The 19,124-nt window shown below is 33.5% G+C and overlaps 1 protein-coding gene across 1 annotated transcript; it reads left to right on the top strand.

Moving 5' to 3' along the window:
- Window positions 1-649: 649 nt before the first annotated feature.
- Window positions 650-15,189, top strand: LOC106062256 (ankyrin repeat domain-containing protein 13C-like). The gene is made up of 13 exons (XM_056030187.1): window positions 650-780; window positions 4,434-4,475; window positions 4,979-5,083; window positions 5,440-5,571; window positions 6,176-6,242; window positions 6,790-6,934; window positions 11,439-11,570; window positions 12,099-12,166; window positions 12,364-12,460; window positions 12,586-12,735; window positions 13,988-14,016; window positions 14,176-14,276; window positions 15,017-15,189. The coding sequence occupies exons 1-13, from the start codon at window positions 675-677 to the stop codon at window positions 15,148-15,150; spliced, it is 1,308 nt and encodes a 435-aa protein (XP_055886162.1). The 5' UTR covers window positions 650-674; the 3' UTR covers window positions 15,151-15,189.
- The last annotated feature ends 3,935 nt before the right edge of the window (window positions 15,190-19,124 follow it).

The following is a 19,124-nucleotide window of genomic DNA, read 5'->3' as shown; positions in this document are numbered from 1 at the left end:
CATCTGTCACTAAAACAGTTATAGTCTGTAAGAAAAACTAAGGTTGTTTTTTTTACAGGACAAATTAAATAAAAAAATTCTTGTTATTCCTTTGTGCCAGTCAAATTTATGGAAAAAATTTTTTTTTAACTTCCATCAGTCAGTTGGATGTCATCTCTAGTCTCTATGCTTGGTTCATCATCTTCGCTTCAAGTTCATGTTGCCAGTAACATTTTCCATCCATATTGAAGCACACAATTTAAAAAAAAAGGGACAAGATATTTAGATCTACTAAACTACAGCAGTTTATCATAAGTTTATGGTAGCATGTGAAAGGTTCAAATCTATTAAAATAATTTATGTTGATTAGATTACAATGTAATCATTACAATTTACATCAGGGTAATTGTATTATATTTGTAATAATTTAAACTTATTGTATTAATTTTTTTGCTAGATGACTCCATTTTCAAACATCTTGATAATACTTATTTTAAAAAATCTTTACAATATTTAATAGATCTAGATTTAGACTCTAGGTATCAATGTTTTCTTTTGTTGCGCTATTTATTTATTTTTTTTTTTCGTAAACAAGGCCAATCTCTAGAATCTATTCTAAGTCTATATATAGATCTAGATCTAGAGTCTATTAAATTTTATAGTTCAGTGATTGTCAACTCATTTTGTAAATAAAAATGGCTACGTTGGAGTTCCCTTTGCACCAAAGTGTTTTCAAGAATGATGTTAAAAGCGTTTCAAAACTTATACGAACTTGTGATGTATCACAGAAGGATATTCACGGTATGTTTTCTATATCTAGAATACTACCCTTTGTTTCAGTAAGCGTCCAATATTAATAGATAAGATAAGGAGATCTAGAATTCTAGTCTATACCAACTTGAACTTGACTACCAAGACATTTTTAGACAAGTATTCAAGTAAAGTCGTAAAGACTAAGACTTACTATCTTAATATAGAATCTAATAACGAAGTCGTCGAAGTAGATCTATAACTTATTTACTTAAGAATATTTAATAATAATTTTATTAATATATATATATATATCAATATTAAATTAAATATTCTAGATCTAGTATAACTAGTATAAGTATATAGTATATTATATAGATCTAAGTAAAATAGTATAAGCCTAAAATAAAATCATTGAATCATCAAGTTGAATTGAAATTCAAATGTCAAATTGAATTCCAATGTCGCCAATGAAAACAATAATAAAAGTAAAAGGAGACGAAAGTGAAAGAATAAAGAAATAACTTAATAAGAAAAGAATGATTCATTCAAAACAATGTTTTAGATTTTAGAATTAGATTAGATATTAAAGAGATGCTAAGGCACAGTCTAGATTCTAGATTCCTAGATCTAGAAATCTAGCTAGATTCTAGATCTAGAGTAATGAGTAATCTATCTAGATCTAGGGACTCTGACTGAGTAGAGATTAGAATGATTAGATTTAGATCTAGGTTCTACATTCTTTATCATCATTCATTCATTGGTTCATTTATTTATCATAATTTATAATGCTTTATACTTATGAATCTAGATCTAGATCTCTAGTCTAGACTAGATATTAGTAGATATGGATCTAGTAAAATCTAGTTCTAAGACACTTTGAGTGACTAAGAGTAAGAGTCTACTGATTGTGAAGAAGGTGATTAATTGATTGTCTTGGGTGTTGGATTGTTGCACCAATACAAATGGCTAGTACAACTAAACTGATGGAGGCGTATTATGTTGTAGTGGAATGAACTTTAAATTACTTTTAAACAAACTTCTTTTGTGAACAAGAGTTCTCAATATATAAATTTTATTCCAATATACACAGATTCAACTTGAGATGAGATATAAATCTAGTCTAGATTTAATAATAGACTTAATATATATGAAATTTTTAAATGATATTTTCAACAAATTCTCACTACAAAAACAGGTCTTTACTCTTTCATAAATCACATCTCTAGGTCGTCGCCCATTCATATCTCACCCACATGACTACTTAACATATGTCATGACAGAAAATTCAAAGTTTCATCATTCCACATGACCAAAAAAAAACCTCTACCCCCCCCCCCCCCCCCCAATTCATTATTTAGGAAACACACACATATGTTCCATAACATTGTGTCAGTTGTGGTTGTCATTGTGTAGAGTCTAGATCTAGAAACCTAGATGGGTCTAGAGACCATTGATGCCCTTAAATATCTACTTGTCTAGATAGGGATTATAATTTTAAAATTTGATACATCATATGCTAATAAAACCTAACTACGTTGTTTAAAACTAAATCTTCTAAACCAAGCTGATGTCATTTTTTAAATTTGAATTTTTATCTCTACATAATGATTTGACCAAGGAAGGAAAAAAATGAAATAAAATCTTGATGCCACAAACCACCTCTGGGTGATGCGAGGGTGTCTAGGGGTTGGATCACTGGCAAACTATTTGAAACCCTAATGTTAACTTAAAATCTCCACATTCTCTAAATCAAATTCATTACACACTTTATATAATATATCCCCTTCCTTCTATTCGTGTGATACCCATGGTCAGTCTCTCATTCACTGGGGTATAGTAAAACTGCAAAATTTACTTTATATTTGTGTGTTTTGTGACACTAGATCTAGAAACTTCTCAGCCATTAAACTAAGGGGTAACATATGTTGTAGTATATCCCCATATATCTAAATTAAAACTAAATCTGAGGTGAAAAAGTTCAGTCTCTTTTGATGGAATGGTGAGAGAATCCTCAACAAATACTACCAGCTCAAGTTTTTATGTATTGTTTTTTTTTTTTTTTTCAAGTCTTCATCCAAGCAGTTTAGGACACACCCTAATTAACTAAATGGGCTGGGTTAACTTTCCTTTACACAATTTTTTATTGCTGAATAATTTTCTCACAATGATTAGTGTTAGACCTATTTAAAAGTCAGACAGATTTAAACATTTATATACTCATGCACTTAATGACTTCTCACTTATTGATATAAAAGAATATTAAACTACAATTAATGGTTGTTTTTTTTAATTACTGATATTGTTTTTTTTTGTAACAGAAGAAACAAAAAAAAGGATGAAAGTTTTTTAAAATAAACTCACTACTCAACATTTGAATCATTTCATCGCCTCACAGAGTTATTGACTCCCTCACTAACAGACTTATTTAAATTCTTCAATTAAATATTGTTCGTCCATCATGGTTTGATGATGACCACTTTGTCATCCATGGAGCTGAGGGCTTTACACTGAGGTTTTATGCCTCCTCATGTGGCTGGTGAGACCTATGTGAGCCCGAAATGTTCAGCTGCCCTCTGGGCAGGTTATACCAGCTGGAGTTAGTGTCATTGGCCTAGCTTTTCTTCTCTGGCGTTTTTCTTCTGCCAGCATTGTTCTCTTTTCCTCAGCAACCTGTGGGCCAGTTTTTACAGCGCGACGCCATGATGCTCTGTCATGTTCCTCTGTCTCCCAGGTGGCTGGGTCTTTGCTGAACGCCTTCAGAGAAGCTTTGAGAGTGTCCCTGAAGCGCTTTCTTTGACCACCTTGCGATCGCTTTCCTTTGCTTAGTTGTCGATACAAGAGTAGTCTAGGGATGTGGCGGTCTTCCATTCTGCAGACGTGTCCTGCCCATCGCAGCTGGGACTGCATTAGGATTGTGTGGATGCTTTGCAGACTCGCTCTTCGAAGGACTTCAGTATCTGGTATTTTGTCTTGCCATTTGACATTCAGTATTTTTCTTAGACGTCATGTGGAAGTGGTTCAATTAAGTTCTCAAGCACTGAAAGAATAACTTTCTCAAAATTATATATATTTCCTAACTAATAGACTCAATGAGTATTTAAATAACTCTATCAATCATATTCATTCGCTGCTGACTTATTGATTACTTTACTTCCAGAAAAAAATTTTTTTTTTACTGCATCCTCATATTTATAGTACATTCAGTGAAATAAGTATAAACAAGCTCATACTATAGAGCTTAACCAGGGCCTATGTATGTTTTTCCATGAAGAGAAAGAGTTTAAGATGCCTTATAATTTTGAATCTGTTGAAATTGTGCTGCATTCTCATTGGCGAATCAAAAACACTCTAAAAAAATGTAAACAAACAAACAAAAAAAGGAATCTGTGCACTAAGCCACCTTTGGGTATTAATAAATTAATACCTAAATAAAAATGTAGTTATGGAAATATAGTCAGGTGTTGCACACCAATCACAGATATTTATAGTAATTGCTTCATGCACTAAGCCACCTTTGGGTACTAATAAATTAATACCTAAATAGATATGTAGTTATGAAAATATAGTCAGGTGTTGCACACCAATCACAGATATTTATAGTAATTGCTTCACATAGTATATATAATACATTGCAGGTCATTACAAAAATATAATGATATTATTAGTAAAGTTTTTGTTATTTATGTGTTTCCTTCTTACAGGTAATACACCACTCCACATTGCAGTCATGTTGGGTCACAAAGGTACTTCATTATTACATCTGATTGTTTTCATTAGAAAGTTAATTTTCTGTCAGTGCCAACCAAGCATTATTTCTTTTCGCGTATATGTTTAAAATGGAAGTACGGTGGCTGAGTGGTAAAGCACTTGGCTTTCAAACTGGGGGTCCCGGGTTCAAATCCTGGTGAAGACTGGGATTTTTAATTTTGGGATCTTTGGGCGCCTCTGAGTCCACCCAGCTCTAATGGGTACCTGACACTAGTTAGGGAAAAGTAAAGGCAGTTGGTCGTTGTGCTGGCCACATGACACCCTCCTTAACCATAGGCTACAGAAACAAATGACCTTTACATCATCTGTCCTATAGATTGCAAAGTCTGAAAGGGGAAATTTTTTTTTTTATGTTTAAAATAAATGATCCCCAATCTTCAGAAGTTTGTAAAATTAAAGTGAAAGCTGTTTTTTCCTTTTTTTTTTTAATTTAAAGATGAAATCACATTATAATTTTTTTCTTTTCTTTTTCTACTAGAGTGCATTCATTTACTGCTGGCTCATCATGCACCTGTCAAAATAAAAAATGCCCTTGGCTGGACACCTTTAGCAGAAGCCATTAGTTATGGAGACAGACAGACAAGTAATATTTAATGAAATGTTGTTAAGATTATTGCTAGGCCTAAAATGTAGAGATAGTTTTGCATGTTTGTTACTGCAGTGATTCTCAGTCTCTGTGAAACAGACCATGAGTATTTCTATTTGGCAAGTAAAACACATTTTCACAATTCAGTGCATGAAAGTCAAAACTTTCCATGGTTATCTGGGAACAAAGTATATATGGGGTTTATGAATCTGATAGGACTAAGAAAATTGGTTTAAAATACTAAGGAAATTGGTTTAAAGTACCAAGGAAATTGGTTAAAAATATAATATCCAGGAACATGAAATAGAATTAAGTTATGTAAAACTGAGTTACTCTTTTTCTACTTTTTACAGTTCTTTCTGTCCTGCGCAAGCTGAAACAACAGTCAAGGGAAACTTTAGAAGAGAGGCGGCCAATGTTGGTTCAAGCTCTTAAAGATATTGGCGACTTTGACCTAGAACTAAAGTGGGATTTTCAAAGCTGGGGTAGGTTTTTACATGAAGCTGTAATCACAATGTACAGATATTACTGCTCCATCCCGAGACATTACTTGGTGGCAGTTAAGCAGATAGCCACTAGTTTGAATCCAGGTGATGAGTAGAATCTTTATTCTGGATTTTAGAATGTGATTTAGAGTCTCCCCCTTTCCCCCCCCCCCCCCCCCCCCTTTCCCATGTGCAATGGATACGAGATAATTAGGCCAGAATATTTAGTTTGATGGTTTTCCGAGTCATTGGTTTCTAGGTTTTCTTTTTTTTTCCCTCTATGTCAGAAATAATTTTAGAAACAGCTTAACAAACTTATCAAAGAGATTAAGCTTTTCACTGAAAACTGGGCAGGGGGGTATTAGACCTAGTGTATAGCATTTACCCTGCTAATCTGAAGGTCTTGATTAAAAACTTGTAGAGAGGATTTTAAATTGTTTTAGCCCAGCAGCTCTTTTTTGCCCCAATCTTGGCCTTTCTGCACAGTTTTTTACCATGTGTGTGTTTTCTGCCACAAAGGTAAAGTTTAATATAATTACGTATAAATCTAATACCGGGTATCTCTTCTGTTTTTTTAACGTGTTTTTTTTTTTTTTTTTTTCAGTGCCTCTAGTCTCCAGAATTCTACCTTCAGACATTTGTAAAATACGTAAAAAGGGTTCAAAAATTAGGTAAATCAAAAAGGTTGATTCTCATTTCTAAGTTCCTGAGAAAAATTCAAATTTGACATTGAATACAATCAAACTTATTTCTTTAAGTCATTACAACTCTTGAAGATTTACAAGTAGATCTTTTTTTTTCCATGACTAATCATTCTTGTCTAATTTTTTATTGGAGATGGACTTAGCTAATGAAATATTGTGGAAGACTTCTTTAGTTTCTTTAGTGATGTTTAGTATTGTTTATTAACATAAATGTGTTTGAAACTTAACAAAAATTAGTAGAGCATGTTGAGGCTATTTATTGATGTGATTAATTAATATATAATAATTTAATGTGTAAACGTAATGTAGGCTAAAGAGGCTATCATTAATAACAGACATAAGCACAAGAGTTACAATGACAAAAGTAATCTAAACTAATTTTGAATAGGTAGGTCTTAATGTTCTTCTTGAATGTAGTCAAGCATGATGCTCAAATTGCATTGCCAACAACCGTAAATACATTAATATATAACATTTTTTTGTAATTGGATTAAAATTAAAACTTTGTTCTCAGGTTGGACACTACGTTGGTGGATTTCACAGAGATGCGCTGGGAGAGAGGGGATATAACATTCTTATTCAACGGTGATGCTAAACCAAGACAAAGTCTCACTGTGCTAGATAACAAAGCTGAAGTTTACCAGAGAGTAAGATATGAGGTAACTGAAGATATAGTGAGAGTGTTAGATAACAAAGCTGAAGTTTACCAAAGAGTAAGATATGAGGTAACTGAAGATACACTGAGAGTGTTAGATTAACAAAGCTGAAGTTTACCAAAGAGTAACATATGAGGTAAACTGAAGATACACTGAGAGTGTTAGATATATGGTCTCCCTTCCACGGAAAGTTAGAACCAATTTTCGTTTAAAAGTTTAAGGGTAGCCTCTTTGTTCATTTTTGTTTTTGATCCAGAAGTAAAGAGGAATATAAAATTAAATCAGTTTTAAAAGTATTTGCAATTTAGGTATTAATTATAAATGAACCTGATGCTTCCCTAATATTGCATGTTTTTTTTTTATTATAAAAAAAATAAAAGTTAATTGATTTCATAAATTGTTAGAAATACATGTTATTATTATTGAAGTTTTTAAGAATTTTATTTTTGTAATTAAATGTTTCGGATGTTCCTTCTGAGTTAAAGATAATTACATCCTAGCCCAAATCTCCTACAGGATGATGGGGGATGGCAGCGGGCAGGGTTTAAACGTGGAACCATCAAAACGACTAACGAAGCCAGCACACAATGAGACTGCTGTTAACATTGTGTTTATGTGTATGTGTTTGTTATTAGTATGTAGAGTTATCCCCCTTGGTAAGAAAGTTGATATCACAGTGTTGTGTGTAACCCAGTAATATTAGGGTGTGTAAATAAATGGACTGTTGAATATGGCGTTATAGTGTTGGTGTCGTTTATAGTTATTAAGTGTAGCGTCTCTAGCTTAACAAGTGGTAGCAGAGCCTGTAAGTAAACGTATTTACTTAGTTGATCCTATTTAAAGTGATGATGGCTACAAGAATAGAGATTCCATCCTTTTTGAATGATATGTCTTATGAATTATATAAGAAAGAACTGCTAGCATGGAATGAAATCACGGAGCTAAAGAAAGAGAAAAGAGCGATAGCCGTAGCCCTTTTATTACCACAAGGCAGTGAGTCAAGGATAAGAGAGAAGGTATTTGAGCAATTAGAGCTGTCGGAGCTCAAGTGTCAGGAAGGCTTCGAGAATCTGTTGAAGTTTCTTGACAAGAACTTGGCTAAAGACGACCTGGCAGACAGTATTGATAAATTTGATGATTTTGAAAACTTCAGGCAAAGGGAAAATCAATCCATACATGATTATATCTCAGAGTTTGACACAAAGTATAGGAGATTAGAACAGAAACGAATGAAAATGTTACCTGAGATTCTGGCTTTCAAACTGCTCAGAAAGGCAAGAATTACGCAAACTGAGAAGATGCTAGTTCTGACAGGTATGAACTTTGCTAATCGGGAGAAGCTGTATGAAGAAGCAAAGGCATCTCTTAGAAAGTTCAAAGGAGAAATAAATAAAGGGAAAGAGTTCGATGCCTGTATCAAACTTGAGCCAAGGTGTTTGTCTGAGAATGAGGAGGCTTTATTGGCGGCTGGCTATAAGAAACATGAACCGTTGAGCAGTTTTGGAAGACTAGGTGAACAACAGTTGAACCACAGCAGACGTGAAAACTTCAAGAAACATGAACCGTTTAGCAGTTTGGGAAGACGAGGTGAACAACAGTTGAACCACAGCAGACGTGAAAACTTCAAGAAACATGAACCGTTGAGCAGTTTGGGAAGACGAGGTGAACAACAGTTGAACCACAGCAGACGTGAAAATTTCAAGAGCTTTGAAAGACGAGATAAAGAGCAGTTGAAATCTACCAGCAAGCCGAAAGTGGAACATCATGGAAGTAGACTACATGAAGGTAGAAGTCACTTTAGAGGTGAAGGTCAAGTCAGACACATTGCTCGAGATCAGTTCTCTCAACCAAGAAAGAAAGGTTTAAACCCATTAGGTCGTGATGGAAATGTTTTGAGATGCTTATCTTGTGGGTCATATAGACATCTTTTGTCTAAATGTCCAGACAGCTGGGAGAATCTGACAGAGACGCTCAAAGTTGTAGAGGACGAAAAGGGAACTTGTCTGTTTACTGGAGACCACAGAGAGAAAGATTTCACAACGAGGTTATGAGGGCAGTGCACGCTCCAGTAGAGCGATGAATTTTTTTTTATGATTGACAGTGGTGGAGAAATTCAAGGCTGGCCTGCTTCTTGAATGTGCACAAATTTTGAAGTTACACATGTGTAGTAGAGCTGCTAGTATAGTTTGGACAATACTTCTTCAAGGTCACGGTCAGAGAGAATTATAATCATACTGTAGCTGACTGTGTGTGTGTGGAGACTATTTTCAGTTCCTGTCACTGAAAAAACAAAGTGAACACACCTGTGTCGAAATATTAGGCAGAATATTTGACTTAGTGACCTTTAATCTAGCGACCAGAAGGAAACATCTGTGTGTTAGTCTGAGACAATGTGAATCTATCTGCTCTAGACACAAGTTTGCTGTGTATAGAGACATTGTTTTTGTTTTTCTTTAACAACTGGCATTACTTTCTCGTATCGCCATTGAGTCACTCTTGATTCATACGATGTGCATCAAGTTTGAAAACAGCACTGCAACAGAGCAGATTGTTAACAGTTCTTTCCCCCCCCCCCCAGTCTTGTGACCCCACTATATTGATCAGACTGCAGAGCATTGTCAACATTTCTTTACCCCACTACATTTAATCTTCTTTGTGTGGGAAGAACGTTTTTTTTTTAAACCTGGGCGTATGAGACTATGTATTTATGGTGAATGCCTACACCACCAACAGAAAGATGCTATCTACACTTGTCACTGTTAACACCAATGTTACCATCAGAGAATACAGAACTAGTGAAGAAACAAGGTGACGTCTGACAGTACAAGTCTTTTGGTGGGACAGCTTACCACCATAACACCCTCAGAACAATTGACTCCATTTATGATGTCTTTTGAGCCCTACATTCTTAGGCTGTATGGCTCCATATCTAGTGTTTACCCCCCCCCCCCCCATCCTCAGGACATTTTATTCTATTCCTAGTCTTATCAACCCTATGTCGACAACCCATTTGACTCCATTCTATGTGCACAGTTTGACATTTAGATAGTCTTCAACTTACAGCCAATGCTTGACCAAATACGAAGGTACACGAATCGCAGTGATGAGTGAACAAGGCCCTGCATTACCAGATACCAAATATGAATGCTGATCAGTTGAGACGGGCACATAAAGAAGACTGGCTGAAATCTGGGGGTTTCTTATTAAGAATTATTTGTATATTGTGGAACATTATGTCCCATATTATTTTGCTCTCATTGTTATGATACTTGTTCTTGGTTTTATTTTCGCTTCACACTAGTACTTTGCTTACGTTTGTCTGATACCTGTTCTTTTGTTTTCATTTTGTTCAAATTTTGATCTATTTCTTTAATGAACACACACTGTCAGAAGACGTAATACAATTAAGTTATTGCTCTCCAGAATACTCCTCTTACCATTTGACATCTACTGCTCAAATCTATCCATTTACATGTGCAGGTCTAATATCATGTCATTTTATTGTATGTCATTGATGTTCGTAGCATACACTATTACATTATGCATACATAAAATTTATTATTTTGATTAGTTAATATTTTGCTGTACAAGTTTTATTGAATGTATGCCTGATGCTAAGGCAACTCTGAACATACCAGACAGTGCTACATTTCTTTTTTAAAGTTGCCATTTTTTTTTTCTCTATTCTCACTCTACACATTCTCCTTGATGTTTGAGAAGATTGAATTGTATATAGTAGACAAGGACACTTACAATGTATTCTTTTATAATTTGAGGTAGTCAGAGGTACTATCATCTATTTTTGTTTCGTTATGTAGCATATAGGGCCTATGCTCAGTTTTACTTAGCCTTCAAAATGCAATAAAAAAGAGAAAGAGAGGAAGACTTGAATGAATGAAAGAAAGAATGAAAGAAAGAAAAAAAAGAAATTGTAATTAATGTTAACATTGTGTTTATGTGTATGTGTTTGTTATTAGTATGTAGAGTTATCCCCCTTGGTAAGAAAGTTGATATCACAGTGTTGTGTGTAACCCAGTAATATTAGGGTGTGTAAATAAATGGACTGTTGAATATGGCGTTATAGTGTTGGTGTCGTTTATAGTTATTAAGTGTAGCGTCTCTAGCTTAACAACTGCCTTTTTTTAACGAAGTGTGACTTGAAAACTATTTGTCTTCTGTGTGCATAATAATAATATATTTTTTACAAATATATTTTAAAAAAGAAATTAACATTTGGAAAAAGAAATAACATCCTCGCTTTTGTAAATAATCGTATAAATATAATTGTTTCCTTTTTATTTCAAAGGGCATCATCTTAATAATAATAATAATAATAATAATCTTTATTATCCGTAAGGAAATTTGTCTTACAATTTGTGCATTACCAAACATCTTTAACTATGAAATAGCAGATGATGCTATCATATCTAGACTAATTACAATACATTTATGCAATGTTAATTGACTATCTAAAATACATTTGTCTAATTTGCTGTTTTATTTTCAGGACAGTGAATTAGAATTAGAAGAGGAAGTTGATATTTTAATGAGTAGTGATATAGTTGCAGCTCAGATGTCAACCAAGAAAATTACTTTCACCAGAGCACAAAGTGGATGGCTATTTCGAGAAGATAAATCTGTAGGATTTTTTTTTATATATACATAATTTCGCTATTGACTTTATAATTTTTTATGGGATTTAGTTCAATAATAATGAAGTTCTAGAGAAATAAATTTTATTTTAATTACATACATTAAACAAAATATAGATATATTTTACTTTGGCTGGGTGAAGACTGGGATTTTAAGTTTGGGATCTTTGGGCGCCTCTGACTCCACCAAGCTCTAATGGGTACTTGACAATAGTTGGGGAAAAGTAAGATGGTTGGTCGTTAACTGTGGGCCACAAAAAGAGATATCCTTTACGTCATCTGCCATATAGATCACAAAGTTTTAAAGGGGAGCATGTCTATCATTTAACCTAAGTTCTAGTGCTGTTTTATAATTGTTATAATTTTGCTTAAATCTAAAAATAAATATTTTTTTTGTTAGGGCTGAGACCAGTGGTCTTTAAGGTTTTCAGAAAGATCCTTTGGTTTAGGGGAAATCCCCAATAATTTTTGTTGCTCTTCACTTTCTATAGCATTTGTCTTTACTTTGTATCCAGGAACTAGTAGGGGACTACAAGTCAGATTTTTATGGTGTCAACAATTTAATACTGGAATCCAAAAAGAGGTGAGAGCTCATCTACTAATGACTTTGATCAGTCTTAGCTTTTAATCTTCCCCCTTCAAAAAAAGTTGACATTAATTAAGAAGTTGATTGTTTTCTTGTTTTACCTATCAGCATCCATTTAAAGTGGCTAGATAATAATAGTTTAGCTTGTCTTTAAACAATATTTATTTATTTAATCCTAATTTTTGTTTTTTTAGGCGGGAACATTTATCAACTGAAGACATTCAGAAGAACAAAGCTATTATGGAAAGCTTTAGCAAAGGCTCTTGGGATGGTGCAGAAGCAACCAACGGAGTATTTTCCCTTTTTTCTTATTTCATATTTACATTGTCTGCCTTCCTTTTTAACAATATCCTAATGTTGTTATTTTTTATAACTAAATGGATATAAAATAATTGGTTTGTATTTTGCAACAACAGCTAGAGAGACGCAGATCATTACAGCCTCCAGAACCAATTAGGTTTGGTTGGACGGACTACATCACAGCACCAGCAGGAAATCCACCTTGTTTGGGACGTCAGTGGATTTCTAAAGAAAGCTCAAAGGCTTTTAAGGCTACAGTAGCTATGGTTGGTATCTGACTTTTAACGTAGTTTTACTTTTTATTGTTAACAATTTTATTAATTTTATATTTGTGTCCTATATCTTACAGTTGCAAAATAAATTACGCTTATAATTTATGTAAAAATGTCAGTTTCAGACAAAGCCTCAATAGATCAACATCTTTCTACCATATTTCTGTGTTTATTTCCAAGTCTTTTTTTTTTTATTTTATTTAAATGTTGTTTTTTTAGTATTTATTACATTATTAGTAGCGAATTTCTTTCTTCTTGCAGGATTGCTTCTTTTTCATTTTTATTATTGTTCATATATTTTTATTGTGCTTACATATGTACTTATGCCTTCACATATCCCTTAGTCTGTTGGAGCATTGGGGCACTATGCAAGATCTGTCGACCCTCTTTCTCCATTCCTTTCTGTATTTTGCCTTAGATAGAACCTCTTTCCATGCCAGGCCTGTCCATTCTTTTATGTTGTCTTCCCATGGCTTTCTCTGTCTGCCTCCTCTTCTTTTTCCTGGATTGTTTCCTGAAGGAAGGTCTTTGCGAGTCCCAAAGACCTTTTAATATGTCCATAAATTTTTGCTTGCGTTTTTTTTTTATAGCAGGTCATCGTGGGGTCCTATTGCTGTACATATATATGTACAAGGAAACTCCATATTGCTTTCAGTGGAAGCGTTATTTGAATGTTTTTATAGGTTATGACAATGCTTGCTGACACTCCAAGAATAGGTTATGAATATTGAAATACTAAGAAACTGCTTTAATTTTCTTTGGCCTTTGAGTACCTTGTGGAAGATAAAAGGGAAGACAGAAGGATTCAAAGTTCATATGATTTAGTGCTTCTAGCGTTGTATTTCTTATGTTACTAGAAACAGGGGAGCTTGTTCATACTACATACTGTGTTTCACTCAGTTAAAAATTCAAATTGTTGTTTTATCATCTGCATCACATTTTAATGGGAACAGATATGCCACTATACTGTGATGGTTTCATTTGGTGGGACTATATATGTATTAGTACATTTTTACAAAATTCAGTTACATTAATGGCTTGAAATATTTGTTGATTTTTTATTTTTTTTAATCTCAGGTTAGATTTTCACAATCTTTATTACAATTTTGAGAAAACATTTGTAGATATAGTTGTATTTTGTATCTTCCACTTTGACGATTTACTTTATTCCTTTGCAATAATATGGTCAAACCAAAAAAAAAGACATTTAAAACTACTAATGGTTACTTGGTTTCTGTGATTTCAGAGTGATACTTTTCCGATGACTGTTGAAGTGTAAGTAGTTCTCTTCTATTTCAAAAAGTCATATAAAATAGTTCAAAGTAAATGAGCATAATGTGTTTCTCTGTATTATATTTGCGAACATATTTGTGCAAAAATATTTAAAGTATTCCTATTACAATGTGTAACTTACAAAATGTCTCATTTTTCCAGTTTACTTGATGTACTCGAAGTTGTGGCCCCTTTCAAGCAGTTTCAAAAATTGAGAGACTTTATGACTTCTAAATTGCCACCTGGCTTTCCTGTTAGAATTGGTAACTTACTTTCTTTCATGTTTTTTTAAATGGTGATTTCCTTTTGTCTAAAAACTCAGTTACAATGCTTTTTTTTTTCATCCATTTTATGATTAAATGCAAATTGAGTTGTCACTTAAAATAATATTAATTTTAGCTCAAAAATATCTAATATACAGGTACCAAAAAAAAAGTCAAATTTTTAGAGTAATTTCCATAGAAGATTGATAAACAAAAACTACCCTCACTTTCATTCATTCTGTAGATTTATAAAAGGAAACAATCACCAGTAAAATAAATCAACACTATTGTTGGAATAAAAATCTTTTTGTAGGCAATGACAATTAACATAATACACAATGGTAACTCAAGTGACAACATACACTTGTCAAAACAATATTAACAATAAACTTGAATGTTAAAGTACATAGATTTAAAAGTTTAATGTAGGGAAACTATATTTTTCACTGTAAAATCTCAGGTATTTACGACAATATATTGCTGCTTAGATTATAACAGTGCTAGTTACTGACATGCATATGGAATGCAATGTGTTCAAAAGCACATTTAATGATCTTTCTTAGTGAAAGCTTTGTGGTTTCTTTGAGGTGAATAAAGGCCAAATTAGGCTTGTTCATGATGCATGCAATCTTAGGGGTACTACTGGGTAATATTTAATGTTTGCTATTATATCTTACACTGTGAATAAAGAAACCGAACATTGTCTTTAAATTTTACATAAGCTTATTTTGATATTACAGAAATTCCAGTTTTCCCAACCATCACTGCTAAAGTTACGTTCACAAGCTTTGAGTGGAGAAATGATTTGGACAAAAACTTGTTTGTTGTGCCATCCCACTACAGGGAGGACCCTGGACGTTTCTCAGACTTGTGACAATACATGGAACTCTACCTCATGCATATCATCTGTAGCTTAAGAACTGATCAGCCTTACTTCATCCTACAGAAGGAGACCGACCATGTCATTTCACAGGATGCAGATACCGTATTGTCACAGGTCTCCACTGATTCACTGCATAATAGCCATGATATATCTCAGCACTGTGAGGATTCAGATTGCAGCACAGTTGATGGGAGTTCTGACCACTCCATTGAAAACTTCGATCAGACTTTGTCTATTGCAATGAAAGGTAAACAGAAGATTCTTGGCTTGTTACAAAAGTGTACTTCATTCAATTTGGGCTTCGTAGGACACAATCAACAATGTGTACAGCAGAATGATTTCTCTGAGACTTGTGAAGCAAAGTATGTTTCTAGTTTGCAGCGCCAAGCTTCACAAATACTTTTATGTCAAATGTCAGAAATTAGGGAACCTCCCTCAGGGAAAGACAGCTGTACTTGTTCTGATGGTCTGCATAAAAAAAAGTGCCTTCCCCAGAGGAACAAAGATAGACTGAACAAAGGTTGCATAGAGATCAAGCACAGTGGCAAGCCTACAGGTGCATTATGTCACTATGGAAATCCACCCACCTCGTCTTCTGATGCCCACAAAAAGAATGAAGTTCTCAGTTGCCATGAGTTGGGCTGTTCACCGTACACTCTCTTAGATCACAAACATTCTACTGAGGATCCAACAGACTCACCTGTATTATTGGACCATGGAACTTTCCGAGGCCATAAAATTGAGAAGTGCAAATGTAGGCAAGCATATCCAGAACTGGGGCAGCAGCTAGAACAGTTATCAACGTCTGTCAAACCTCAGGCTTCGAATACTCTTCAGGACAGCACCATTGAACAATTAGTAGCAAGTAGCTCTGAGCTTCCCGCAGAGCAAACAAATGACATGGCAGTATGCATTGATATACCTATTAGTAATTTTGGTTTTTATGGTGGGGAGATAGTCATCTTGATATAGTTAGACTTGATCAAGTTAGACAGTGTTTATAGTCTTTTTTTTTTATTCATTTCTTAAACTCATTAACATGTCATCTTTTTCTAGTAATTGAATTTTCAATATCATAATTTCACCAGACAGAATACTTAAGTTTAAGTTAATTTCTTATCTGAATAACTGCCTCCCTACATGTTGTATACATGTAATGTCATTTCTCATTCAATCAGCTGATACCTTATAAATTATTGGAGAATTTCTCTTTAGAAGTTGTCTGCATCTTATTTAAGTCATTTCTAAACTAATTGGCTATCAACCATTAAAGTTGTCAATATCATAATGTTTTCTTCAGATTTAACGACATTCTCAACTTTGCTTGTATTACTGACTAGGTCCAAATACAATAATTGTACATTGTAATATGATGAGCATTGAAAATTTGGAAGATTTTTTTATTTTGTTTTGTTATCAATATGGTTGGTAAGAGTAAAAAAAAATTGCTGACAAAAATTTGTCAAATGTAATTTTAAGTTAACTTAGTCGATATTGCATCATAGGATGCCTTGGGCAGCCAGCATTCTTATAGACATAAACCCAGTCATTGCCTATTGAGCACAAGAGGGCAACTTGTGCCTGTGTGCCTACATATATAGAACATGACCTCTCCTCCTAACAAATTGTCAATAGGTCACATTTTATGCATTCCGGTATATTATATGTTGTTTTTTTTTATACTCACATTATCATGTTTTATTCTATATTCATGTGCTGGGTGAAATTTAAATAGAAGTTCTCAAAAACCTAGAATTTAGTTGAAGAAATTTTCCAGGAATTATTTGACATCACTCAGTTTCAGTTTATTTTTCTCTATTGGTTAAGATTTTAATTTTTTTTTTCATAAATTTCTTTCAGTGTTGTAAGTTTTATCTACTTGCTCTTGGAATTTTCCTATCTTAAAATATTTCTCATCAGAAATATTATCATGTTGAAAATGTTTTCTTTAAACAAAAATTATTTTTTTTTCATTTAATGAAAAAAAATTCAAAAAAAGAACTCATTATATTATACTCAGACGTATTGCATTTGTTATTAACCAATCCATGAAGAAACTACTTATGATTAATAGCTTATGTATGATAATAAAAATGACTCCAATGATAGCATCATGTTACTCTTGTTATCAAAAATGATTTGCTACTTAGATTTGGCTCTGTCCACATGGGCTGTTTGTTGCTGTACATACTGTAAAACTTCTCATTTTTACTGGAGCATAGAATAAAATGGACATGCATACAGTGTTTAACTTTGTGTATTATTTCCCTGGAGCACTGTATACAGTATGCACGAAAAAAGTCTTACACTAAGCACAACACTGCCACTAAGGATGTGAACTAGCATTAGTCAAGCACTCTTGTAACAATCAATGTCAATGGTTATATATACAATATGTTTGTATACTCAAGCAATGGAGCAAGATGTGGTGCAATTTGTTTTCTCTTTTACATCAATGTATTGTACATAGTTTTGTTTGTAATGTTAGAATAAATATTTTGTAAAAAAAAAAAAAGAAAAGGTCTTACAATGATGTTTTCATATTTATCTTGGTTAACAGAATGAGAATATGTGTACTTACTGTAGATTTGAAACTTAGATGTTAACGTTTCCATTAGGATTTAAAAAAAAAAAAAAAAAAAGTTATAGCATTCACAAACATTTTAGAAAAGTTATATAACAGATTAATAAACATTTTTAAAATAGTTAATATCTGTAATAATAACAATAAAATATTTAAACCGCACTGTTAACAAACATAATGTTGGCTCTAAATGCTATTAGAACATAAATAAGAATGAAATGACAAACTAATCTAAATAGTTGTGAACAACAAGGTCCTAATGTTCATATTGATGTGGGTTGTCTGTGCTCAACGTGAAAAAAAAAGTTCCAGACCTTTGGTCAACAAACTGAACGTTTTGAGGAGAAAATGCTGCACAGCTTAAAGCGTTCAGTCAATCCATTGGGCGTGAGGCTGCCTGACAGACATAGAGGTATCAGTTCATCAAAGTACAAGAGCATTTCGTTGTTAATTGATGCACTGATGCCAAAATGGAGAGCCAGTGGAGTCTAACAATAATATAAATATTTCTAAAATAACTTTTTTATAACAATACCTATGGACTTGACCAAAAAAAAAATATGAAAGTCTAAGATGTGTTACATTTCTTCACAGCTGTCTTCTACTTCATTCATCCTGTAAACACCACCACCCTCTCTCATCCTTTCAGCGATTTTCAGTGGTAACCAAAATTGACACTCGCAACTTAAGCCATTTGTCTGGGTCTTCTGCCGTTCTCAGCAAATGTAAGGCACGTACATTCCCATTACCGGGATCTCTTTTTTTTTAAACTCATTTTCTTGTAGGCCTACCGTGTAATCTTTCCATCATTTCCAACAATGTTCTACTGGATAAAGACATCAAAAGGATAGCCAAGGCAAACAAACAAACACTTACAATGGGCACCATGTCACAGCTGCAGAAAAGAGTGAGGGACAATACCTTGCTAACAATACCAAAGCCTTAGTCTACCGGACCTGTGTGATGAACACTTTGCTAAACTTTTTTTTTTCATGAGTTGAGATAATTTATGATCCGAATATTAAATAATATCTTTTATGTCGCCTAATCATCATGCAACTGTAAGGAAATACGCTGTAGGCCTAGGCCTATTAGATGTAGGCCTACCTAATATTGTTTCATAAAATTAAGATTATTTTAGTGACTTTAAGTAGGTGTAGGCCTAGTCATTCCTTTTTCATTCAATCATACATCAATATTAAACAAATCACGTGATGTCTACCAAATCATCGAGAACACTTTTAACAGATGAAGTGACTTTTCAAAAACTAATGAGAATGCGAGTCTTTTCTTCGTAATTGTCCTAAGAGTTAAGTCTTGGAACTCTATAGGTCCACACAAGCTCGACACCTCCGTCATCTAATCGGAACTTCACTTCTGT

Source organism: Biomphalaria glabrata, chromosome 5 (assembly GCF_947242115.1).
Source record: "Biomphalaria glabrata chromosome 5, xgBioGlab47.1, whole genome shotgun sequence".
In the NCBI taxonomy this organism is placed as follows: Eukaryota; Metazoa; Mollusca; class Gastropoda; family Planorbidae; genus Biomphalaria; species Biomphalaria glabrata.
This window is presented reverse-complemented; position numbering and strand designations above follow the sequence as displayed.